Below are 27,968 nucleotides of genomic sequence, written 5' to 3'. Positions count from 1 at the left end.
AGGTCATGCATGATCCTGGAGTCTTGGGATCGAGCCCTGCATCATCGAGCTGTCTGCTCAGCAGGGGCCTGCTTCCCTTCCTCTCTCTCTGCCTGTCTCTCTGCCAAATAAATAAATAATCTTTCCAATTTTAGTATATGTGCTGCCGAAGCAAGCACAATAATCTTAAAAAAAAAAAAAAGAAGAAGAACCCCTGTCTTATTTTCTTCTTGCAGTTAACCTTCTGGGGAGTCCAGGCTAGTTTTCGTGTAAAGAACTTTCTTATTAAACACATTCTTCATTTGTTCTTGGATGCATTCTCTTGCTAGTTCCTCCTTCCCAGTTCCTTTATTCTTTTCAACTTTCTAATTGCCCAGTCTTCTCTCATTAAAAATTAGGAGTGCTCTGGAACCTGGTCCTTGGATACCGTCACATTCATTGAGCAGTCACATTCAGTTTCGTATCTCTATCTTTAATATCTTTTATTATGCTTATAGCTCCCAAATTTATATCTTCATTTTTGACCTTTTTCCTGTATTCCAGACTCATATAACCATATTGCTACTCAGCAGATCTTCTTAGGTGTGTGGTAGACATCTCTAGCATGTTTTGTGTATTTAACTTGGAGATAACTTACTTCCTGGATTTCCCCCACTCATACCAACCTGTTATTTCTAGTTTCCCCATCTCAATTAACAGCTTCTCTAGTCTTTTTCTTACTCTAGTCAAAAGTCTTATCTTCATTTTTGACTGCTCTTTGTTCAACTCCCTGTAAAGTGTTTCTATGTATATATATGTGTGTGTGTATATATATGAAAAAATATATGTACGTGAAAGAAATATATATATATATATATATATATATATCTGGAATTCAGTCACTTCTCATTAACTCTCTCTTCTACTGTAATTTTAAACCACTGTACTCTCTATTCTGGATTATTCCAAAAGCCTCCTCACTGATCTCCCTGCTTCTGTTCTTGCCCCAGTAGGGTCTTTTCTCCCCAGATCAATTACAATTATCTTTTCCAAATGAGAGTCAGAGCAAAAGCCAAAGTTCTGTCAGTACCTTACGAGGAACTACATGGTGTGGCTCCTGTTACCTCCCTGAGTTTATTTCCTACCTCTCTTGAGTAATCCACTTAAGGCTTACTACTGTTTCATTAATATACCTGCCAACACATTTTTGCCTTAGGGCCTTTTTACATTTTGTTTTCTCTGCTTGCATGGGATTTTCCAGATTTATGGCTTTTCCAGATTTATGCATTGCTCCTTCACATCTTTCAGACTTCTACTTACATCCTGAGAGAGGCCTTACCCGATTCCTCTGTCAGCTCCCCCTTTCACTTACTATACTTTATGTTGCCTTTTAAAAAACATTAGCATTCACTGATCACACATATTATATAAATGCGCATCATCCACCTCCCTCTACTAGATGAGTTCTAAAAGGACAGGAACTTTGCCTGAATTTTTCACAGCTAGAAATGCCTAGAATGGTGTTTGACACATAGTTGGACAGCATAAATGTTTTCTGAGTGGATATATGCATTCATGAATACCAGTTTTGAGAATGAAGAAATTACTTTTAATCAGGGCTGTAGCATTTCAGCTAAGTTAGATTTGGGATCTGTGGACCGAGGAGGAAAAGACGTGTAGATGGTTTGATTTGGGTAAGAGCAAGAACATAGGAGTTCCTCCATTTCTCTTACTTGCTGCTCTCATCTTTCTCTTCCCTTAATGAAAATTTCACAGTAAGCCCACAGCCCGTGCAGTCTTTAAGTACGGAATTTGAACGTAAGGATTCTGTCTTGGTGATCTTTGCTCTGCAAGCACATAGTACAATGTCTGGTCCTTCAGAGATGCTTGTCACAGTCAATACATAGTCTTGTTTGTTTTATGTGTGTTTCTGTTTAAAGACACCTTATTTAATACACATTTTGTTGACCTCACGGCCAACCGCAGAGTAACTCATGACTGAATAATGCTTATCGAACACACATTTTCTTTGTAAGACATACTGGAACCGTCTTGCACTTAGGAACACTACATAGCACTTGAGCATCAGACTTAAGGGATATTTAAAAAGTAAAGGCACTTTAGAAAGCACTAAAATGCCAAAAAGCTAGGATTAAATGGACCATAAAGAGACACTTGTTTATGGTAAAAGAGTCTAAACAAAAGACAGCCAGTGCATTACGTTATTTGACCTCAGTTGAAACGAGTGCATCAAGCCACTCACATTTTTCACTGATGTGCATGTGTCTGCAAATGACTGAGAAAACACTGTAGGCATTAAGATTACAAAGAAATTTGAAGAGAATAGGCAAATTCGTAGTGTAGAATCTGTGAATAATGAGGAGCACTTGGACTTCCAAAGTAAAATAGTGACCAGCAAACTTATACATGACTGATTAGAAATTTCTTTACTTTAAAAATCTTTTTTGGCAGACAAGGAAAATGCTATAGTCCTCAAATTACCAAGTCATAGAAATTAATTCCTTAGGCCTTCAGATATTTTGTTTTCCTGCCTCATTTATATGAGAAAACTAAAATCAGAAGAATAAAGTGATTTTCTCACTGTCACTTAGCTGCTAGATTATAATAGAACTGGGACCAGAACCCAAGTACTTTGTTTCCTCAGGTAGTAATATTACCCATTCCACTTTAGTATGCTGATTCTTAGCTGCTTAAACTGTGTTTTCTTGCTGATTTGGTTTTTTTTTTTTTTTTCTTCTTAACCTTAGCAGTGTTATTAACAAGGTGATATACAAGATCTCTTAGGTTGTCTTTGTGGAAATAGAAACAGTACAAAATTTGGCAAAAGTAGAAATAGTAGTAAGTATAGCACTTACCGGTTCACTGAATTCAAGTTCTGCTTTCCGGTAAGCAGGTCATTATTGGAAATGTATTCCTTAGGTACCTAATGAGAACATTCTGCTAGAAAACCAGATGAGCTTTTGTGGCTGCCTATCTGGTTCATCCTTTTCTAGTAAAGGAGAATAGCATTTCTCTGAAATTAAAAATTTACATTTTAAAGACAAAGAGTTATTTTTGTTTCATTATACATTTTAATGCATAACATAATCAGCAAAACTTTATATCCACAAGATGTCACTAAAGTCAAGACTTAAATTGCAAACAATTTTTTTTTTTTTTTAAGATTTTATTTATTTATTTGACACAGAGAGAGAGAGATCGCAAGTAGGGAGAGCGGCAGGCAGAGAGAGAGGAGGAAGCAGGCCCCTGCTGAGCAGAGAGCCCGATGTGGGGCTCGATCCCAGGACCCTGAGACCATGACGTGAGCCGAAGGCAGAGGCTTAACCCACTGAGCCACCCAGGCGCCCAAACAATTCTTAACTTAATAAACAGTTCACGTTCTAAGGTTTTTTTTTTTTTTTGCATTTTTTTTTTTCTTTTCAGTGTTCCAAAATTCATTGTTTATGCACCACACCCAGTGCTTTATTGGCTTAATAAGCACTTATTAAGCATGTATTATGTGCTCACAATCACTGGAAACATGTTTTTTTGAAAATTGACATAGTTTCCCAGAAGAATAACACTATAAGTGACGGTCGTATATCCAGGAGATTTTAAAAGTTAGCCAACAAAATAATAAATAAATAAAAAATAAGTCAGCCAGTAATATATCTAAACATGATATATACAACATTTGAATTCCTTTATAGGTTGAGTCGACTTTGTCAAGTGTTGTAGAAAACCAGTTTTTCACTTACAAGACTTTCTTTTTTTTATGGAAAATGTGGTCTGGGTTGAGCTGGAAATAATGTGGAACTAGGAAAAGCATTCCTTCCTCTTTCTAATTAGAGCTGTCCTTCTGAATTTGGGACCCGAGAGCTTTTTGAGCATGTTTCTTTGTCACTGGTAAATGAAAAGAAAGGACACATGGTAATTTAGGATTACAACTTCCTCTTCATGAGGATTCCATTCTTTTTGCTGCTTACAGATCAAAATATTGAGGAGGACTGTCTGATCATTTAAAAGCAGCAGAGAAAGGCAGCTTGGCTCAGCATGTCTGCCTTCAGCTCAGGTCATAATCCCAGGGTCCTGGGATCGAGCCTACATTGGGCTCCTTGCTTAGTGGGGAGCCTGCTTCTCCCTCTTCCCCTCCCTTTGCCCCTCTCCCTGCTTATGCTTTCTCTCTCTCTCAAATTAATAAAATCTTTTAAAAATAAATAAATAAATAATTTTTTAAAAAGAAGCAGAAACTTTTTTTCAGCATTTTCTAGTTATTAGATTATCTTAAAAATATTCCTGATCTGCATGAAATGAAACAATAAAAGTTGCACACAGTTCTTAACTTTATGAATGTTAGCACACCAGTTTAACAAAGATTAGATTAGCTCTAGTCTAACATCTAGCATCTGTCTTGTATTACTAATTTACATCCTGAAAGAACTTTTTAGAAAAAAAATTTAGGATGCTGTTTTAAAAGGTACCAAGCTAACATCTTTCTCTCTTAGTATTGAGTTCAGTGTCAATTTATTTCAAGTGTCAATTTATTTCAGGTATCAATTACTGCATCATCTTAGTTTTACAATCTTTTTTTTTTTTTTAAGGTTTTATTTATTTATTTATTTGACAGACAACGAGAGCAGAAACACAGGCAGGGGGACTTGGAGAGGGAGGAGCAGGGAGCCCAATGTGGAGCTCCATCCCAGGACCCTGGGATCATGACCTGAGCAAAGGCTGACACTTAGCAACTGAGCCAACCAGGCGCCCCATTAATTTTGCAGTCTTAATTACACATTTATTTTTCCACTCCTCGAATATCATGGTACCAAACAGTGAAGGAGAGTTTTGTTCCAGGTTACATCCAGAATATTTAACTCCTTTAGGAAGTGAATATTTAGATATTAACAGTAAATTTAAACAACACACCTTAATTCCTATCACAGTGTCTTTACAGTCAGTAGATTTTGTGGTAACCTACATGGTCATCTGTCATGCTGGCTATGCTCAAGTTCAGGGATGCCAAAAATAACATTGAATTAGGCATTTTGACGTTTATCTTTCAAGGCTGGAAACAAACATAATGACCAAAGCGAATTTTGTTATTTATCACTAAATTGAAATAGCTATTTTTTAAACATTTCTGAAACTGAAGTACAGAGACCCAGTATATAAAAACCGTGCTGCACTGGGAGGCATCAGTGGTGCACTTGGTTAAGTGTCTGTCTGACTCTTGGTTTCAACTCAGGTCATGATCTCAGGGTCATGAAGTAGAGCCCCGTATCAGGCTCCATGCTCAGCACAGAGTCTGCTTGAGACTCTTTCTCCGTCTCCATTTGCTGCTGCCCGCCACACGCTCGCTCGCGCTCTCTCTCTCTCTCTCAAATAAGTAAATCTTTAAAAAAATAAAACCAGGCAAAGCAGTGCTGCGCTGGCCAAAGGAGGGAGAAGATGGTGGATCCTTGCTCCTGTGAGTCACCTCAGAACCTGAGATCTCTATCAAATACAGTTTTAAAACCACTGAGCTGAACCAAATAACTTTTTTTTTTTTTTTTAAAGATTCTATTTATTTGAGAGAAAGAGAGAGCTCAAGCAGGGGGAGCAGCAGAGGGAGAGGGAGAAGCAGGCTCCTCACTGAGCAGAGAGCCTAATGCGGGGCTCAATCCCAGAACCCTGGGATCGTGACCTGAGCTGAAAGCAGATGCTTAGCTGACTGAGCCACCCAGGTACCCCTAAACCAAAGAACTTTTCTTTTTCTTTTCTTTTTATTTTTTAAAAATATTTTATTTATTTATTTGACAGAGATCACAAGTAGGCAGAGAGGCAGGCAGAGAAAGAGGGGGAAGCAGGCTCCCTGTTGAGCAGAGAGCCCGATGCGGGACTTGATCCCAGGACCCTGGGATCGTTTCCTGAGCTGAAGGCAGAGGCTTTAACTCACTGAGCCACCCAGGCGACCCCCAAAGAACTTTTAAATAAGGATTTGGTGTTGTGAATGGGGATGAAAAGATAAGCTACAGACTGAAGGAAAATATTTGCCAACCATACAGCCCACAAGAAATAAACATATAATTAGAGAATGAGCAAAGGACATGACCAATTATGTTGGTCATGTTGGCAAATAAACACGAAAAAAATTCAACATTATTAGTTAGGGAAATGGAGATTAAAACCACAATGAGATATCACTACCCATCTATCAGAACAGCTGAAATGAAAAATAGTGGCAACAACAGATGCTATTGATGATGCAAAGAAGCTGGATTACTTACACATTGCTGGCAGGAATGTAAAATGGTAGAGCCAGTCTGGAAAAGAACATGGCCATTTCTTAGAAAACTAAACATAAGTTTACCATATATCAGTTGCACTTCTGGACCTTTGTCCCAGGGAAGTTAAAACACAAAATCCTGTGCCAATTAATAATACTTCTGTATTACTCTTTATCCCCCTATATTTATCAGCTCCTGGCATACTGTGTATTTTACTTACTTGTTTATTGCCTAGCTCATCCCACTGGAATGTAAGATTTACTATGAACAGGGATTTTGGTTGCATTCATTGCTATATTCCCAACATCAAGAGCAGTCAGTACCTGGCTTTAGTAAGTGGTAAGTGGATTAATTAATCAGTCAATGGAAAAGGAATATAAAGCAGATTTGGGAAGAGAATCCTACCAAGCTTACATACGTCTCCATCTGAGTCTACCCTTGTATGGAATCTGAGTAGCTCAGACAATTTTGAATGGTCCTATTTCAAAGATAAGAACCAGGAGTGTCTCCCATGTAATCTAGGAAAGGAATTGAATGGGAGCCAAGCATCATAGAACAAGCCCTATTTACATTAAAGTGAACGCCAGGAATTTTTTTTGACACTTATTGTGACTGGTAACTACCATTATGTAAGAGTCTACATTAAGAATCCTCAGAAGGAAACTTGTGATATAGGTGGAGAATAAAATGTGCAAATGATAGGACAAAATAGAGTTAAATCAGTATCGTAAGAGAAATTCAGGCATCTTTGTGGACTCAAAGGACGTTGGCTTTGGTGTTAAGAAAGGCTTTATGGAAGGACTGGTGTTTATTTTGGAACTTGATATTTATGTGGAACTTAAATTTTATGGCTAAAATTCAGCAAGTGGAAATAAGTCAGGAGAGTATTTCTAGTAGAAGGAGCAAAGAAAAGATAGGACTGTATATGTGTGTGTGTGTGTGTGTGTGTGTTTTGAATAGAAGTAATGGAATAATGCTTCAGGGAATAGCAAGTATAGCAAGTAGTATGGCTTACCTTCTACGAACTTTGGTGTAGGAAAGAACTGGTAAGTAAGACTAGAAATTTTGAGGCTATGCTCTAGGTCTCTTTGAATACCTTATCTGAAGAATTGGTACGTGGTGAAGTACAAACGTGATAATGAAGTCTTAGAATATAAGTGAGATTTGGTGGGGTGTGGTCCGGAGCAGATGACCAAGAAAGAATTCTTGAGACCTCTTTTGTACGAAATGGTGGTTTATTAAAGCACCGGGACAGGACCCATGGCAGAAAGAGCTGCTGCCCCAGGGTTGTGAGGGGTGGCAGGTTATGTAGGGTGGGGTAGAGGGAGGTAAGGAAAAGGGAGGTTTCAGTAGTACTTTCATATGCTCACAAGGACCTATAAGAGACTGGATGCCTTGAGGCCTTGTCATCATCAAGGTTTTTTCCTTTAGCATGGTATTAACATTAAGATAGTTGGGAGATTTCTAAAGAATGTCACATATGTCTAGGGAGTGGGGGGAAGGTTGCAGGGTGTCAGCTTTTGCTTTGTCCTCAGCCAGCCTTCTGTTCCCCCATCAGTGACACATAACTTGAAGCTAGGAGGAGTCCGATGAGAAGGATTTCGGAGCTGTCCTCAGAACTTAGTGGAAAGGTGTGCGTGATCAGTTAGTGACTGAGATCACTGCCTCCAAATGCCGTTCCCCCTGCCACCTCTTTGCCATCCTGGTGTAGTAAAGAGGATAAAATTTGTCTTTGAAGTCACTAGAATTGTATTTGAATCTTAACTTCACCACTTAATTAACCATGCGATCATAGTGGAGTTGTTCAACCTCTGACTCCGTTTGCTTATTAAAAAATAAGCTGCTGGGAGGGAGGAGGTGGATAAAGCCCACTTCGATGATTGTGAGACTTACAGTGCCAGAAAGTGAACATGAGAGGCCTCCATAGGCCCTCGCACGTGGAGGATACAGACTGAATGTTACTTCCTTTCTCCCAGGCAATTTGGAGGAAAAAAATGTGAGTTCTGGCTTTGGGGAGAAAACGAGCCAAAATACTGAAGCTATAGGACTGAGAAACACCCCTGATCTGTAACTCCTCATGAGACCTTCACATTGGATTGATTTGGTCTGAATTTATTCGGCACCTGTTTTTTTAAAGTAATTAATTAATTTTATTTATTTAGTTTACCACTGAATATTATAAAAAAGAGTCAAATAACATTACAAAAAATTCTCTAAGGTGAGAATTTTTACAACTAAAATCACAATTCCTATTCTAAAAATTACTTACTGAACTCTTTTTAATCTGGAAGAAATTTCTCTTGGAACATCTCTTCATCAGGCAACAGGGTTCCAATTTATATTCATTTGGTGCATTTTATAAAGCATAATTTTTTAGTTAAAACTTTAAAATGAAATCTGTCCATTTAACTGAAATTTAAACAGAAATGATTATGCTGTATTCAGGATTTTAGCCTTTAATGATATTGGCTTTTGTTTTAATATGTAATGCAGTAAAAAACCCAAATATTTAATTGCTGTTTAGTTTTATTTAGAGTCAGAGAAGTGCTTCTAAGAATATATTTAATAGAGATCTGGCGTAAGTTATTGAGGGAGATTAACTTTTCCCAGATTAGATGTTCATACCTTAGAGATGAAAAAACGTGATTTTCATCTGCTCTGTGGTATTCTTTCTAATGTCCTTTGAAAGATCCTTTTTGATCTCTACAAATGAGAGTAGCTTTGTTTGGAGTAGCTTAAGGTGCTTTTTGCATCCTCAAAGCTTAAGTAACATTTTATAAGTAAGTTCAGCTTTTGTTTGTGTAAAAATTTCATTTTTCCTCCACATAAGTGTCACTGAAAGAGCCAGAACAGGTGTTAAATAACACAGTGCATGAGCTTTGGCAGAGCACTTAATCTTAGCAGGCCTTAGCTTCTTCAGCTGTAAAAGTCTGCTCCAAAACTAAGGTAACTTCAGCATTCTCTGAAAAGGTGTAGATCTCTTCTCACCATCTTTGTTTTTCTCATTCATTTGCCCAGTTGCCTTTGTAGTCTACTGTCGGTCACTTTTAGGAACTTCAGGCAATTCACCAAACACAAAGCTTTCTTTTTAGTTTTTTTAGCCCACTCACAGTAAGGTTCCTGGGTCTTTCCTTTATATTTCTAGATTCCCTTTCACTGTGGTAAAGAAAACCTACTGCTTTATCCTCTTTCCTTTACCCTTGTTCCACAGACTATGTACTTCTCTCTGAAATTGCAATCATTCAAATTCAGAGCTTTGCATAGATCTGATCATGTAATCCTTAGTTTCCATATATGATATTTATTTATACTTATTTTTTCATTTTTTTTTTAATAAATAAGCTTTTAGAATCTTTTTAAAAGTTTCCCTGTTAGTGATGAGGGAGCACGAGGCTGGCTGAGGACAAAGCAGAAGCTGGCGCCTTGTACACCCCCCCTCCATCCGCTTCCCCTCAGTCCTCTGTGTAGCATCCCTCAGGCAGCCCTGACTGCCATGAACAATAAGCAAATAGTTAACTTGCAGAGCTCACAATCCTGCTAGACAGGAGTCTCCCTTGGCTTGCAAATGTCCTAAATCTCACTAACAAAGACGATTGATAGCAGGATTGTGACATCCCTCCAAAAAGTCTCCCAACTATTTTAATGTTAATGGCTGGTCTGAAGACAACATTGATCAAGCCACAGGGGCAAGGCCTGCAAGGGCAAGGCCTCCAGTAGGCCTCTGATATCCCACCGAACCTCACCTAGGTTCTAGAACTTCATCACCAGCTAGGTAGTGAGAGAGGGAGAAGCAGGCTTCCTGCTGAGCAGGGAGCCTGACGATGTGGGGCTCAGTCCCAGGACCCTGGATCATAACCTGAGCCGAAGGCAGATGGTTAATGATTGAGCCACCCAGGCACCCCTAAAATAGACATTTAAAAAAAGTTTCTGATTATTTGATCTTATGATATATAGTGACTTCTGTGAAAACCGCATGCTGACTTTTTATTTTATTACTTTTTTTTAGATGAACAGGCAAATTTGGGGTATTTTCACTGGAAAATTAATCTAATCCATATATTTTCATTTTCAGGTCATCTGTCTTCTCAGATATGCATGTTGTCGTAATTGAGAGTGGCAGTTTAAATGTAGCTAGTTAAAATATAGGTGGAAAAAGCCATGGGTTAGTAGTTAAGCATAAGATCATAGTACTCTATTGTTCTCTGAATTTGGGAAGAATACTCAATTGTGATGTTTTACATTTGTTTTCAATTTGCCTATTGGTAAAACACCTTTTTACTTCTATATGCGTATTGTTTTAATTTTGTCGTGTATTTTTAAGGGAAAGTTTGTATTAGATATTTAAAGGTATGTTAATATAAACATTTTAGCAAAGTGTGATTATTAATGGGAAAAGACAATAGGAATAACAATAGTTTGCCTTTTGGGACCCCTGGGTGGCTCAGTTGGTTAAGCAGCTGCCTTCGGCTCAGGTCATGATCCCAGCATCCTGGGATCGAGTCCCGCATCGGGCCCCTTGCTCCGCAGGGAGCCTGCTTCTCCCTCTGACTCTGCCTTCCACTCTGTCTGCCTGTGCTCGCTCTCGCTCGCTCTCTCTCTGACAAATAAATAAATAAAATCTTTAAAAAAAACAAAAAAAAACAAAAAAAAACAATAGTTTGCCTTTCAAAGATGTGTTGTTATTATTGGCATCTTTATTATATTCTCTTTTACCTTCCAGTGTTGAGATTTTCCAAATGTCTGGCCAATTCTTTCTATACTTAGATGTTATGTTAAAGAGGAACAGAACAGCAAAATCCTGTTCAAGGATTTTGGTGTTGCACTGTGACTTGCTTTATATTTTTTAATGTATTGTTTAGATTTTGAAAAGCTTTATAAATAACCAAGATCACTTTTTCTTAAAGTCATGACTTTCATTATAAAATCTTTTTTTCTTTGTTCTTTTTAAATCTAGGTGACTGTGGGGATCATGTGGTCATAATGAACACAAGGCACATTGCATTTTCTGGAAATAAATGGGAACAAAAAGTTTACTCCTCACATACTGGGTAAGATAAAGCCATTGTCTAACAAACATATGAAAAGATGCTCAGCATCACTAACCATCAGGGAAAGGCCAACTAAAACCATAAAGAGGGGGCGCCTGGGTGGCTCAGTGGGTTAAGCCGCTGCCTTCGGCTCAGGTCATGATCTCAGAGTCCTGGGATCGAGTCCCACATCGGGCTCCCTGCTCAGCAGAGAGCCTGCTTCCTTCTCTCTCTCTCTGCCTGCCTCTCCATCTACTTGTGATTTCTCTCTGTCAAATAAATAAATAAAATCTTTAAAAAAAAAAAAAAAAAAACCATAAAGAGATACTACCTTAACACCTGTCAGCATGGCCAAAATCAAAAAGACAAAAAATAATACATGTTGGTGAGGATGTGAAGGAAAAGGAACCTTCGTGAACTATTAGGATTGCAAACTGGTACAGCCACTGTAGAAGACAGTATGGAGATTCCTCAAAAAATTAAAAATAGAACTATCATATGATCCAGTAGTTCCTTTACTAGGTATTTACCCAAAGAAAATGAAAACACTAATTTGTAAAGACATATGTATCCCATGTTTATTGCAGCATTATTTATAATAGGCAAGATAGAAAAGCACTCCAAGTGTCCACTGATAGATGAATGGGTAATGATGTACACATGTGCACATGCACTGGAATATTACTCAGCCACAAAAACGGATGTGGTCTTGCCATTTGCAACAACATGAGTGTATAATGTTAAGTGAAGAGTCAGAGAAAGACAAATATAATATGATTTCACTTATATGTGGAATCTGAAAAACAAATGAATAAACAAAAAGAATGAGAGCTATAAGTACAAAGAACAGATTAGTGATGGCCAGAGAGGATGAGAATGGAGGGGATGGGCAAAGTGGGTGAAGGGGAATGGGAGATACAGGCTTCCATTTACGGAATGACTATGTCCTGGGGATAAATGGCACAGAACGGGAATATAGTCAGTGTATGGTAACAGAGGGTAGCTACACTGGTGGTGAGCCCAGCGTGACATACAGAGTTGTTGAATCACTAAGTTGTACAGCAGAAATTAATGTAATCTTTTTTGTCAACTAAACTAAAAAAAAAGATAATGCCATTGTCAAGGAAAATAAGCAGTTAAAATATATTACTGTAAAAATACTATTGGTCTTACCAGGGGGTACCTGGCTGGCTCAGTTCAAAGAGCGTATCACTCTTCCCCTCAGGGTTATGAGTGTGAGCTCCATATTCAAAGTAGAGATAATTTTTTTAAAAATGTTTTTTTTACATGGAGCACGGGGTGTGGTGCAAAAATAATGAATACTGTTATGCTGGAAAAAAAAAAAAAAGTCAAAAAAAAATGTTTTTTTTAATAAATAAACCCAACCCTTAAAAAAGTAATATAGATCTAATTTAAAGAGTTATTTTCAAAAATTGGCATTTAAGAAAATACTAATTTTGCATATGCTACATTTACTCAATCAAAAAAACCCACAGAACTAGTTATTTGTTTTTCCTAGAAACTGTGGATGTAACCTCTCTGGTTTAAATTATTCTCATTTTTTAGTCAGTCTTCTTTTTGTTTCCTATAAATCATTCATGTTACTGCTATTTCCTGAACCACCTTCAATATCTGAAAACACGTGAGATGTTTAAGGAGTGATGAACAAAATCCCAAATTTGGAAGATAACCTAGAATCCCCACAATGTACCTTTCAAGATCTGGGTCTCCCTGCCAATGTTGGAATAACAGCCATTTCGTGGCTTGTAAGGCAGCCCATTCATTCCACCTTTGAAATGGTTTAAATTTTATTTTATTTATATTTTTAAAGATTTTATTTATTTGTCAGAGAGACAGACACAGAAAGAGAGCAAGCACATAAGCAGGGGAGCAGCAGGCAGAAGGAGAAGCAGCACACCCCCCACCCCACCACCGATGAGCTGGGCGCCCAGTGTGGGACTTAATCCTAGGACCCCCGGATCATGACCTGAGCTGAAGGCGGAGGTTTAACTGACTGAGCCACCCAAGAGCCCAAAAATGGTTTAAATTTTAGAAAGATCTTTATGCTGTTGAATCACAATCTGTTTTTCTCTAGCTTTCCTACTGGTCTTAGTTCTCCTCTTCGGAGAGTATAAAAATCTATCTCTTCCACAGGGCATCCTTCACATAATTTTGAGACAAGGATCAGTAAGAGCCCATTGATTTGTCTTTTCCTTTTGGCTAAACATCTGTAGCTCCTTCAGAGTTCTTCATATGGCCTCATTTCAGCTATCACATTTATATCCTGGTCACTCTAGAAAGACTTATTTCTTGTCAGTGTCTTTCTTAACTAAATATACTCACCTGGCTATGTTCTGATGGTTTTCTAGTAAGTATAGTGGGATAGTCTGGTATAATACAGTATAATGGGTAGTACAATGCAGCCCTTTATTGCAATAGAACTTTTCTTCAAGGCCATATCATTGAGTAGTATACTGAGTTCATGATGAGCTGAAATTCTCGAGTCTGTTTTAAACATGCTGCTGTTCAGCCATGTATATTCCATCCTGTGTGTTTTAGTTACATTTTAACACAAATGCAGTACCTTAAGTTAAATTTTATCTCCAGCCTTTTCAAATGTTTTGAGATCTTGAGTGTGTCATGTAATGTGGTAGTTAACCCTCCTGCTTCAGGTCGCATACACTTTGAATTAAGCATTCCTTCCATACTATCATGCAAGATATCCTGGAAAGGGGTGCCTGGGTGGCTCAGTAGGTTAAGTAGCTGACTCTTGATTTCAGCTCAGGTCATGATCTCAGGGTCCTGGGATCCAGCCGGGCATTGGGCTGCATGCTCAGTGTTAAGTCTGTTTGAGATTCTTTCTCTCCTTCTATATCGCTCCCCCACTCATACTGTTCCTCTTTCTCTCAAGATAAATAAATCTTTTTAAAAAAAGAAAGAAAGAAATGTTGGCCTTTATTCCTGGTTAAAATTACTTTATTTCCAGTTGCACCCTCTTCTTAGACAAGCAGACTTTTATGTCCCCATCTGTTTCCTCTCATCTCTTGCCTAAGTAAGTCTCAAATGCTGGCAGTAACTTCTGCTTCCATTAGCCATCGTATGCTTTATTATGAAATTGTTATTTAACATAACCAAAACAATTCACATTGAGCTTTAGTAATTTCTACTATTGGGAAATCTCTACGGATAAACCAAATTCTATAAAATTAAAAGATAATGGGGGGAAGGAAATATGAAAAGTCAGAATAACATAATGTGATAAGAGCAGAAAGGGATGTATTGACCAAAATGCTGTAGTAATTACTGTAGCAATAATTTCTGTAGTAATAACTGCAAATGAAGGAAAGTAATAGCATCGCCAAGTAGCAAATAGCTGGTGTCATGCCCTCTGCTGGCAGTGTCCTCTTCAGTCAAGTTCTCTTTTCTAAGGATGAAAACCTAAACTATTGTAAATTATTGGTACCCAGTTACCCCTGCTGCTTCAGAATCCTTCATTTTAGCCAACATATTGCTATTTCTTGCCTCTCTGCCTTTGCATGTGTTATTCTCCTTCATAGGAATGTTTCTCAAGACCTCTCCTATTTCTCCTATTAAAACCTGACTCAGGTGTCACCTTTTCTGGAAGGCCTTCCCTATTTCCTCATCCCCCATAGGGTTAGTCACTTTTTGTTTCTGTTTTTCTTGACTCTTTGTTCCTTCACTTCACTAGAGGTACCACTCTTAATATGCTCATAACACGGTTACATCATGTATTGGAAAGTTAACTCTCTAGTTGTAAAAATGTTAATATATGGTAATTTTAGAAAATGCAGAAAAATGTAAAAGAAGGAACTAAAAATCATTTTCATCCTGTGGACTAAACATTTTAATTCACATACAAGTTTACACCCTTTTTCATTTTATATAAAATTCCCAGAAAGCTTTTTGATTAATATTATTATTAGTCACTATGTAGTAGTACACAGTACAATTTGCATAGAAAATGTTGTTCTGTTTTTTTAATTAATATTTTTAGTTTCATAAAGAGCTGAAAAACATTTTTATCCATTAGGCTTTTTCAGTATATAGCGTATTCTAAATAAAAAGAAGAATGTAATGAATTTCAAGATTTAAGGGATGATAATAGATCTTTGAAAAGAATACCTATTTAAAAATACCTTTTAAAAGGTATTTCCAAACATTACTGTAATATTGCACTAGGAGCGCAAAAGTGTCTGTGGTAAAGAACAGCTGACACAGTACTGTCATTAAAAACGATTTAATAATAAGATTCTGCTACTTTGATGGGCATCTGATTGTTTACGTTGCATTATAATAAGGTGTCAATACTTTCCTTAGCACTTTCTGTGCATATTTAATCTATTAAGAATACTATTCCACCATTAGCATGTAGTTTTTATGAATTTTCTTTATGATGTGCTTTGTTGTATGTTGTGCTTTGTTATTTAACTTTTATATAATTAAATTTCTTTTCCTTTATAGTTTCTTCTGTGTTTTCCAGTCTCAGAAAATCTTTTCTCATCTAAACATTTCATAAACATTCATTTCTCGTGGTTTTAGAGGTCAGGCAAGATGTGTTATGTGTGTACCTTGAACTTTGACATCTAACTGCTCAGTCATCTAAAATGTATTGGTATGAGTTAGAAATAGAGCCTACTGTTAGATGCCTCAGAAGGCATCTAACTCAGTCATTTTTCCTGTGGACAGGATACTGTTATATTTATTGTATATCCCCAGCACTCAGCACAATAGGCATTTGGTATTTACTGAATTAATTTGAATTGAAAAAAATCTCACTTTAAACAAAGTTTCTTCTCTTCCTTCAGGCTATCCCTGGAGGAGGAAGTGTAATTACTTTTTCACCAGTTAAAAACCAACAGAGTATTTATTATACTCTTCAAGTCATTCATCTGCTCGGAATTTTATGCTCTTCTCCTGAAATAAAATGTAGATGGTATTATGCTTTAGAATTTGGCATCCCAGTGTTCAAAACAGAAAGGTGATCTTTAGCATAGAAGGTATAAGTACTTTTTTCCGTGGAGAGAATGAATATAGTAATTGAAGTCTAGACAGATATTTCTTTTTCTGAAACTGAAATTCCTTGAAACAAATGCAAGAGTATCACTTTGAAAATTATCCGTCTTTCTCAGCAGACTTCTAAATCTGCTTCTTAAATTTTATTCCTGAAATGTGGTTTTTTCAAATGTTTTCAAGTCTTGTCGAAAGAAACTTATGAAAGGAATTACATTTAGGTAATCTTTAACTTCTTCTGTAGAGTGCACTGAGTTTATGTTTTCCTTTCCCCTTCCTCAGAAATTGTTTAGGCTGTATTTATCCATTCAGCTTAAGGAAACCTTACATCTATATATTGTTTTTGTTTTAAATTCCTTAAGCACTTTCACAAACATTTTCTCATTGACTCTTGTAAAAATCTTGAGAGGTAGATGGAGCAGATAGTATCATTTTCTTTCTTTTTTTTTTTTTTTTTAAGATTTTGTTTATTTATTTGGCAGAGAGAGAGAGATCACAAATAGGCAGAGAGACAGGCAGAGAGAGAGGAAGGGAAGCAGGCCCCCAGCCTAGCAGAGAGCCTGATGTGGGGCTCGATCTCAGGACCCTGGGATGATGACATGAGCCGAAGGCAGAGGCCTTAACCCACTGAGCCACCCAGGCACCCCTCATTTTCTTATGTGAATAAACTCTTATATGAAAAGGTAAAATGAGTTAAATAATATACTGGTAGCCACTGGCAAATCTAGATTCTAGACTGGGGTATGGGGCATCCAAGTTACCAAGCTGCAACGAGTACAGTCCCAAGTGTGTGTGTGTGTGTGTGTGTGTGTGTATCCCATATACATATGTGTGTATATGTATATATGCACATATATATACATACATAGTTATTAACCTCTAATTTATCCATTTTATATATATTTTTATATGAATGCAATGCAATATTTTATTACTTAGGACCAGCATATTATTCTTAGTGATCTTTTACCACCTTTTAATCGGAAACAGGATCATTCCCTGCTCAGAGTATGAATTCCACTTTATTTACTTATTTATTTATTTATTTTTAAGATTTTATTTATTTGTTTGAGAGAGAGATGGTGAGACAGAGTATGAGAGGGGAGAATGTCAGAGGGAGAAGCAGACTTCCCTGGAGCTGTGGTCTGATGTGGGCCTCCATCCCTGGACTCCAGGATCATGACCTGAGCTGAAGGCAGTTGCTTAACCAACTCAGCCACCCAGGCGCCCTGAACTCCACTTTAGAACCAAAGTGGTCTACCACTATTTTCTCCAAACTTGACCCCTAGGTTATATAGACATTCTGACTTGGTAGGAAATGTGAAGCATATTGGTTTACTGCTTTTTCTTTCTTAATTCAAGAATGATAAACTGCCCCATAATGAATGAATGAGTGAGTGAATGAATGAATGAAAACTTTAATTCCCTAGAAAGATAATTATGTCAAGAATCTCCCAAGATATGGAACTTTTATGAAATAATGATATTTGACCACTTAAAAAGAATAGCACTTCAAATAGCATCGGGTTACTACTTAATTTTTTTTTTTTTAAGATATTTATTTATTTCTTTATTTGACAGAGATCACAAGTAGGCAGAGACAGGCAGAGAGAGTGGAGGAAGCAGGCTCCCTGCTGATCAGAGAGCCCAATGCGGGGCTCAATCTTAGCACCCTGAGACCATGACCTGAGCCAAAGGCAGAGGCTTAACCCACTGAGCCACCCAGGCGCCCCACTACTTAATTTTTTTAAGACACTAATGAACATCATGTTTTCCTAAAACAAGAATAATTTCATAATAAAAATAGTTTTCATATTATAAAACAGTATTCATTTCAAGAATACTATGTCATAGCCTACTCTCAGTTTTAATGTCTTTGCTGCTTTTCACAGCTATCCAGGTGGATTTAAACAAGTAACAGCTGCTCAGCTACACCAGAAGGATCCAGTAGCAGTAAGTTTATTGTATTTTTTATTGTTTATCATCTGTGGAAAAACTGGTTCAGAAACTATTTTTCCAGTCTTGATTCTCTTCTAATGTAGCTGGCATGCAAGGCTATAAATTCTGCACTTCAACTGTGTCTCACAAGTTTTGCTAAGTATTAACCCATCATTATTACTATTATTCAATTCTATATATTTTTCAAATTCTAATTATTCAATTCTATATATTAAATTATTATTGAATTATTCAATTCTGTTTTCAGTTATTCAATTATATATATTATTATTCAATTCTGTATATTTTCTAAGCACTATTTACTATGTTTTACATGTAGCCAAACAGCTTTGTTGCTTTTCTTTTTAATTACTTGATACCAGCCTGATTACCTGGAATATGATATGTTCACTGAAAACATCTTGCAGAGCATTGTTTGTATCTATGTATGCTTATATATTCATTATATCAAATATGCAAAATATGTTCCAGTCAAAAGTCTTACCCTTTTTTGGGACGCCTGGGTGGCTCAGTTGGTTAAGCGGCTGCCTTCAACTCAGGTTGTGATCCCAGCATCTTGGGATCGAGTCCCACCTCGGGCTTCTTGCTCAGCTGGGAGCCTGCTTCTCGCTCTGCCTCTGCCTGCCACTCTGTCTGCCTGTGCGCGCTCTCTCTCTCTCTCTCTCTCTCTGACAAATAAATAAATAAAATCTTAAAAACAAAACAAAACAAAAAGTCTTCCCTTTTTTTGTTCATTTGATGTATTGGTTACATGAAAGAGTTATGTTACAATCTCAATTGCGGATTTACTTTTCCCCTGTAGTTCTGTCAATTTTTGCTTTATATGTTTTGAAGATTTAGTGTTAGATGAATTTAAGTTTGGAATTATCCTGTTCCTAAGAATTAATTAGCATATATACTGGCCCTTTTTATCTCCAGTAATGCTTTTTAACTCCAGGTATATATATTTTTTATATTAATAAGCTGTATCAGCCTTCTTTTGGTAGTGTTTGCCTGAAATGTCATTTTACTTTACATTTAAATTGAATGAGATTTTGTTTTATTTTTTCCCTCTCTATCTTTCTTGCCTTCTCTTGGATTGAGTTTATTTATTATAAGTCTAAGATTAATCAGTATCTTTACTTTCCTCCAGATCAAATCAAGATCCTCAGAAGATTTTCAGCCCCTATTCTCCCTCACAGTTATGATTCTTTCTCTATTCAGAAATTCTTAAAACCCTTCCAGTTCAACATTCTTGTTACTGTTTTACACAGTTACTGATGTTTTATGATTCTCTTTGCTTATAAATCCTTTCACATAACAGCCTTCCTTTGGGATTAATTTCCTTCTTGAAATATTTCTTTTGGCATTCCTGTCATAACATTCTCTTAATAGTAAACTCATTTTTGTCTGAAACTATCTTATTTTTGCCTTCTTTCTTGAAAGTTAGTTTTGCTTATTCAATATATGCGATTCTAGCATAACTTTTTTGGTCTCACCTCTTTGAAGCTATTGTTCAAACAGATTTTAGCGTCTGTTATTGCTGTTGACAAGTCACATGTCAATGTAACTATTTCTTTGTATATATTTTGTCTTGTTTCTTTTGGTGTTGGTTTTTCTGTTTCTATTCAAGTCTTGTTATTTATTTTGCTTGAGGACTGGTATCTTCAGTTCTGAAAATTTGTCAGCACTTAGGTCTTTTAAATATTGGTGCCTTTATTTTTTATCTGTTCCTTCCTTTTGGAAATATGATAAATTTACAGTAGTTGTATTATTTCATTGTACATGATTCATTAGTTCTCTTTCATATTTTGTGTCTCCCTGTCTTTGCTGCATTGTCAATAATTTTTTTTTAAGATTTATTTGTCTGTCATAGAGAGATATCACAAGTAGGCAGAGAGGCAGGCAGAGACACGGGGTTGGGGGGGTGGCGAGCAGGCTTCCTGCTGAGCTGAGAGTCTGATGCGGGGCTTGATCCCAAGATCCTGAGATCATGACCTGAGCCGAAGGCAGAGCTTAACCCACTTAACCCACTTAACCCACTTAACCCACCCAATAATTTCTTTATTTCTGTGTTCTAGTTCTCTATCTTTTTGCTTATGTCTCATCTGAGACATACTTTTACTTATGTGTCATCCTTTTATTGAGTCCTAATTTGAATTTTTATTTTTTTTCTTGAAGATTTACTGTTTGTCTTTTTTTCAAGTTTGCTGGTCAGTTTTGATATTTTTTCTGTTTCTTTGTCATACTTTGGTTCCTTCTTATTTTTTTAAGCAGAGTAAACATAATTCTTAGTGTTTATATCTGATTCTGATATTTGTGGTCTTTGTGGGTCTGTAATACATTGTTTCTGCTCAGGATACTTGATAAGCTCATGCACCTTAAAAGTTCATCCCTGAGAATTCTTTAGGACCTATATCTCCAGAGTAGATTTTGTCATAAATTTACTTGGCAGGGGCTTAGTTAGTTAAGTGCCCAACTCTTTGCTTCTATTCCGTGTCATGATCCCGGGGTTGTGAGGTTGAGCCACAGGTTGGGCTTTGCTTCAACTGGAGTGTGCTTGAGAGTCTCCCTCTCACTCTGCCGCTTCCCCTAACCCTTGCACATGTGCACACACTCTCTTTCTCTAAACTAAATAAATAAATCTTTAAAAAAAAAAAAAAAAAAGATTGTCTTAGCTCCTGACAGGTGCATGGGGCTATACCAACCTAAGGCCTCTTTAAGCTATACTTTATAGACGTCTGGGTTTTGATCCCCATTTTTAAAAAAAGGTGAATTTGGGGCCTTGAGGCCTTGTGCAGTCAGGTTCATAGTTCTAATGTTTCCTATCAGTAAAGATTTGATTTTTTAATTTCCCTACTCTGTACCGTGGGTATTGACTTCTGTTGAAAATCTAGGTTTATGAGGAAGTCTTTGATCCTACTTCCTGACCAAAAAAGGGGTAGTCCTTTGAAATGCAAGCCCTGCACTAAGCTGATGCCTCTGGGCAAATGCCAGCCTTAGGACTCTTTTGTACTACTTTCTCCTACTTCTGGCCTCTAGTTGCTTCCATGGTTTAGAAAAGATTTTTTAAAACAGTATTATTAATTTCATTAATATTTATTTGTCATTTGAGTTATGTACTAGAAGTTTCTAATCTAAATATTAGCTGTCGATATTACTAAAAACAAAGTCTCCCGTTGCCATTTCACAATTTTATTTTTCCTTCCTTAATTCTTCATAACTCAGTCTTTGAACTGTACTCATAGAATAAATAATAGTTTTCCCCATTAGGAACTATTTTAGCTTTATACCTAAATATATTCATAAATGAAAAAGTGTTATGCTGTGAAGACATTCTTTTTTATTTCCCTACGATGGTGAATAAAAATAGCTATCTACTGTCAGGATACAGTCATTTGTTTGGTGTAATACTGCCTAAAACTTTCTTGGAGATGAGGGAGAAGGACGTATTTTGTTATAGTAAGTCCTGAAGTAACATTTGGAAGTTCCATGCTTTACTGTTTATTTTTATTTCTTATCATTTATAGGTGTTTTACAAAAATATGCTCAGAAGTTGCTCAAGAAATATTTGATGTTCTGTTTCAAAACATGTTTTTAGACTATTACAGGAAATAAAATATCCTGTTATTATGGATTGCATCTAATGGTATTAAAAACTTATAAGGGCTTCTGTACCATATGTGCTACATGTGGTGCCATATGTACCATGCTTATATACCGTAAGTGCCACAACATATTGTAGTTTTAATATTTAATAAATATTTTTAAAATTTAAATTTCTGTGTTATTTAGGCATACTCACTATACACTAGGCGGCAGTATAGTTCCAACTTTTTTATAAGGGTTTGGCAATAGATAACATTTATAGAAATTGTTTCAAGTTATGTTTTATAAACAAAGATTAAAATGTATTACAAAATGTTTATGAAGGCCTTGAAAATAGTTTAAAGTTAAATCCGTTTGAATTATTACCTCACTTAAACAATGTTAATTTTTTTTTTTTTGTATCTTAACTTTGACTTTGTATTTTGAAAAAGAATGGCTTGTTAAGGAAGAGGTCAGTTATTTTACTTCCAAATCAAATATTTAAGTGTTTGTCTGGAGCAGTAGGTCTTCTGCCAGCAGACATAATTTGCTAATCAGTACTTGGTGTATGGGCTTGTAAGAGAATTTGTTTCATAATGCGTGCTTCTCATTTCAGTATGGTCCTAGAATATTGTTTGTAAAATACATTAATTAATACATTTAAATAGTTATTAGTAGGTTATTAAATATTTCAAAGTATTTTTATAAATATACAGGTCCTTATTTGTAAACTAAAATAAATATGTTGATTCAGCATTTCCTTATCCCTCTATCATATATTTTAGTTTCATTAATAGTTTCTTTGTGCTTACATTTTTTTCTTTTTTTTAAGTTTTTATTTATTTAAATAATCTCTACACCCAATGTAGGGCTTCAATTGACGACCCCAAGATCGAGTTACATGTACTTCTGACTTAGCCAACCAGATGCTCCACATCTTTGTCCTTATATTTTTTCCTAACATGGTTTCTTTCTTATCTTCCCCCCACCCCCATAGTTAATGAAGTTATTTTGTGTGAAACAAATGGTATATGCCCTGGTCTACAGATGTGGAAGTTCTTTAATATTTATTAACCTCGTTTTATTCTGTCTTTCTCACTTTCTGAATTCCTTAGAACTTAACACTTAAGCCTGTACAGCTATAATTACTTGATTGCATGCACATGTTGTATTCTATTATTTGGAGTGAATATTGTTTGTATGTCTTCCTTTTTTCTCTCTCCCTGTTGGCTTAAAACCTTTCTACACTTTCTAGCTTTCTCTAATTTGACTGTTACATTTGCATTTTTTAATAGGGCAAGTTCAAAAAAACCAACTTATTAATTCGGGTGACTACAACTACAGTTTTTTAAGAACATGAACCCTAAATGCCACATAACCCTGCCATAACAATAAAATTGCTGTTGGGATATTCTGAGGACATAATGACTAGTTTAGCCAGAGAAGATGCTCAGTAGACTTAACACTGTCAGTTTCTGCTTAAGATTTTTAAAAATTAAAATTTTAAAGATGAAAAGCTAGACCACTGCTGTCCAATAGAAATTTCTGTCATGATGTTCTATGTCACTGTCAAACATGAAAGCCACTAGACACAAATTTCCAATAGAAATTTCTGTCATGATGTTCTATGTTCACTGTCAAACATGAAAGCCACTAGACACATGTGGCAGTTGGCCACTTGAAATGTGGCTTGTGTGACTGACTGAATTTTTTTTTTAAAGATTTTATTTATTTATTTGACAGAGAGAGATCACAAGTAGGCAGAGAGAGAGAGGAGGAAGCAGGCTCCCTGCTGAGCAGAGAGCCCGATGCGGGACTCGATTCCAGGACCCTGAGATCATGACCCGAGCCGAAGGCAGTGGCCTAACCCACGAGCCACCCAGGCGCCCCGAATTTTTAATTGCTTTTAATTTTAACAATAGAAATCTCTATTAAGATCTCCAGTGCATAAAGTATTAACAGCACTAAACTGGGAAATATATATAGGATTGCATTTGCTTTTGTATGTAGTTGAAGATTTAAAATTAAAGAAATAAGAAATCTTCCTATAGTGCAACACTGTTCTAACATGTATAGTTTTAGTGGGGTTAATGTATGTCAAGTTACATTCTTGGATTATGTGTATAGATGGTAAAAATTGATGCAGCGCTCCAATGTCCCTGTCAGTGGCTTACTGAAGACCTCGCAGTGTATTTGTATATACTGTATACCAGCAGGCCCCCAGGAGATTATGGGACATAGCGTGACTCTGTGTGACCTTCTCTTGACAACGTTTATATCAAATCACATTCAGACCAACAAAGACAAACCAGATAGAGCCTAAAGAAAATAGGAATGCACAAAACAATGACAGTTCCTTTGTTGCTGCCACATATCTACTTAGGTCCTAATCTTAAAAAGAGAAAAGTAAATTGCGCAAGATTAGTTTGCCATCTTGGGAATGGGTATGGTAGAGAGAAAGGGACTTTTTGTCTTCTTGAGAAGTTAGAGAGACAAACACATGATGGCCGTGATTGCGTGTACTGTGTCTATTCTGGGAGTAAGACCACCGCCTGGTTTGAATTCCAGCACTGCCAGTTGTTAACGTGAAATTGGGAGGCTCTTTGACCTCACTGAATCTGTTTTCTTGTGTGTGCAATGAGACTCAGCGTCACAAACAAGACAATAAATGGGGTGCAGCTGGCCACTGTGTACACAGTAAGTTTTCAGTGAATGTTAACTGTTACCATTGTTGTAGATTTGCAGCTTAGGGAGTCCGTTTCAGAACTGTCTGGCCATGCTTACTTTATGAATGTGAAACCTCCTGACCTGCCTGGAGGAAACAGGACTTAAGGCCTCCCTGGGTTCTGCTCTCTTCAGTATATGACAGATTGGAGCCATAGGTTCTCGTACAAGCCTAGAGAATTGCTTCTTCTAGCAAACATCACATATATAGATTATTTTTAACCTCTTCCTATTGTCCTTATCCTTTAAACATAAATTAAACCAGATAGAGCCTAAAGAAAATAGGAATGCACAAAACAATGACAGTTCCTTTGTTGCTGCCACATATCTACTTAGGTCCTAATTTCTTTCATTTCTTTTGAGTCTTAACCCACTTTGTTTTCGTCACGATCTCTAAATGTGGTTGCCTTCTTATATCCCAAGTCAGATTTTTCTTATTGAGTCTTGCATATATCTGTTTTTCAGATTGTGAAACTAGCTATTTATGGCATGCTGCCAAAAAACCTTCACAGAAGAACTCTGATGCAGAGATTGCATCTTTTCCCAGATGAGGTGAGTCAGTGGTCGTTGGTAACGATGCTGCTGCAGGAACATGACCAGAGCCTGTTAAATTGAGGGTACTCATTGCTAATTTTATCAGCTATTAAAAGCATGAATTTCATTTACATTTTTTGTAACTAGTAGCAAATCTTGTGTGATCATGGATTAATAACTTAGTTTTGGTTGCTAATTATTTTCCTTGATTTAATTTTAGAATACTTGTTCCTAACTCAAAATTTATTCAGCTAAAAACGTACTTGGGAAAAAAATAGTTCTACTTATTACTATTAAACTATTTTAAGTCCTTAGGCTTTCTCTTTAGTATAATGTAATGAAACAGTAGAAGTTCTATAATAAAATAATTGTCCAGACTCTGGAATCAGACTGTCTGGAGTAGAATTCATACTCCACCATTTATTGACTTTATGGCCATGGGTGGTTACTTACTATCCCTGTTTTCTCATCTGTAAAATGGAAATAAGGGTACTGACTGGATTACGAGATTGTGGTAAGGGTTAAATGAGATAACATTTGTGGAATGCTTAGAACAGGCCTGACACAGGAAGTGCCGTGGCTGTCATTACCACGGTTGTGATTGTTGTCCTTAGAGTTCCTGCTAGAGGAATAACATGGAAACTAATTCCAGAATACCAAGTTGTATCAACTATTTAAGCCACTGAGTGCTCTATTTAGTTAGCTTACTGCATGAGTAAATTATTCATGCTTTTATCAAAATGGTTAATATATTACCTTTGCTTTGCATGAATGAGTAGAATTTTCCAGTATTCACTTTACCTCTTAGATGACAAGTATGGGAGCTATGTCATCATCTAAGAATAACTGTCTTTCATGAAATCACAATTATTAAAACTTGTTTCTGATTGTACTGTCCCATTTTTTAGAGTCCGTAATTTCTGAAAGACACACACACACAAAATGTGTATATATAAATAGATAATTTTAGTAGTAAGGTAGTCAGGTTTGAATGTGGATGTTTTAAGTATTCATGGTAGTTCAGTTGAACATCAAATTACTTAAATAATTTCAGATGATAAAATTAATGGGCCTTTCCCCCAAAACAGACTGTCAAACATTCAGAAGCTTTATAGCACATTTTGTTGTCCAGGCCAAAGGGAAGTAGACACTCATAGATTGCTGGTAGAAGTCCAAAACAGTGCAACCCATAAGGAATCTGAGAATGAGGTAACATTGCATATAATACCAGACATACATAAGGAGAGCCACACTTGATCCAGCAATCGGTTTACTCTGAAGATACACAAGATTAATGTTTCTGCATTATTTATAGTAATAAAATAATAGAAATGAGTTTATTCATAGGTAATTGTATAAACAATATTATATCCATTCAGTTGAGTACTATGTAATTATAAAAAAAGAATGCCATATATTCTTGTGAATTGATGTATTCCAAGATACATTAGTAAGTGAAAAAAAGCAAGGTGAGAAAATGCAGATAGCATACTACCTTCTGTATGTGTTATACATATATATGTTTACACATACACACATATATACTATATCTGCTGCTTTTTGCGTAAAGAAACTCAGGAAGAAAAAAGAGAAAATGAAACTGGCTACTTACTGAAGCATGGGGACAAAGAGATGGAATGAACTAGAGAAGAGAGAATTAAGATGTTTTGGAGAATGCCTTACAGATTATTTATTTTTTACTTTAACTTTCTTTTCATGGTAAGATTTTTATTCAAGGGGCACCTGGGTGACTTAGTCAGTTGAGCATCTGACTCTTGATTTCAGCTCAGGTCATGATGTTAAAATTATTTTTAACACTTAATAATTTCCCTTTCCTTTCTAGAGAAGGAAAAGCTTCTTCTTAGAGAATATCATCTAAAAATGTTGTGAGATCGAGCCCCACCTGCGGTTGCATTCTCAGCTTGGAATCTGCTTGGGATTCTCTTCCTTTCCTTCTGCCCTCCCCCTGCTCACGCATGCTCTTGTGCTCTCTTTCTCTTTCTTTCTCTCTCTAAAAATAAATTCACAAAATCTTTTTTAAAATAAATAAATAAATATTATATGACAGGACTAGTAGAAGTAAACACAACTAGTACCCAGATCTTGTTTTCTAAGTGCTAGTCCTTTTTATTTTTATTTTTTTTTTAAGATTTTATTTATTTGACAGAAATCACAAGTAGGCAGAGAGGCAGGCAGGGGTGGGGCGAGAAAGCAGGCTCCCTGCGGAGCAGAGAGCCCGACGTGGGGCTTGATCCCAGGACCCCGGGACCATGACCCAAGCCGAAGGCTGAGGCCTTAACCCACTGAGCCACCCAGGCGCCCCAAAGTGCTATTCCTTTTTAAAAGGAACCAGGTTCTCATTGGAGGAATGGTTGATTCTAGGTCTGGAGCAGAGAAAGAACAAAGTATGGAGTATACACATGCACTTAATTTATTTCTATATTGTTTATACTGGTAAATAATAAGTAATAGAAAGTGAGGCAGTGCTCAAAAATATCAAGAGAACATGGAAGGCATTTTGAATTGGTGACCACTGACCACATATGGGACAGTGTGAGCCTCAAAATGAATGGTAATAATAATGGATTATGTTGAGTAGAAGGTGAAAATTTGTGAGCCCACGATTATAGTCCAAAAATTATTATTATTGGTTTTTTTTAAGATTTTATTTGTTTATTTGACAGATATCACAAGTAGGCCAGGAGGGAGGCAGAGAGAGAGGAGGAAGCAGGCTCCCCATGGAACAGAGGAGCCTGATGTGGTGCTCAATCCCAGGACCCTGGGATCATGACCCGAGCCGAAGGCAGAGGCTTTAACCCACTGAACCACCCAGGTGCCCCCCAAAATTATATTTAACACTTAGTAATTTCCCTTTCCTTTCTAGAGAAGGAAAAGCTTCTCCGTA

General features: G+C 36.6%; 1 protein-coding gene across 1 annotated transcript in view; it reads left to right on the top strand.

The window, feature by feature from the left end:
• Positions 1-27,968, top strand: part of MRPL13 (mitochondrial ribosomal protein L13) — a 47,919-nt gene that overhangs the window by 4,567 nt on the left and 15,384 nt on the right. The window contains exons 3-5 of the mRNA XM_032316329.1: positions 11,176-11,269; positions 18,172-18,232; positions 24,995-25,081. Coding sequence (XP_032172220.1) covers positions 11,176-11,269; positions 18,172-18,232; positions 24,995-25,081 — 242 coding nt within the window. The remainder of the gene's footprint in view (positions 1-11,175; positions 11,270-18,171; positions 18,233-24,994; positions 25,082-27,968) is intronic.

Source organism: Mustela erminea, chromosome 16, assembly GCF_009829155.1.
Source record: "Mustela erminea isolate mMusErm1 chromosome 16, mMusErm1.Pri, whole genome shotgun sequence".
Classification (NCBI taxonomy): Eukaryota; Metazoa; Chordata; class Mammalia; order Carnivora; family Mustelidae; genus Mustela; species Mustela erminea.
Note: the sequence above shows the minus strand (reverse complement) of the source record. Positions and strands in the feature narration are given on the sequence as shown.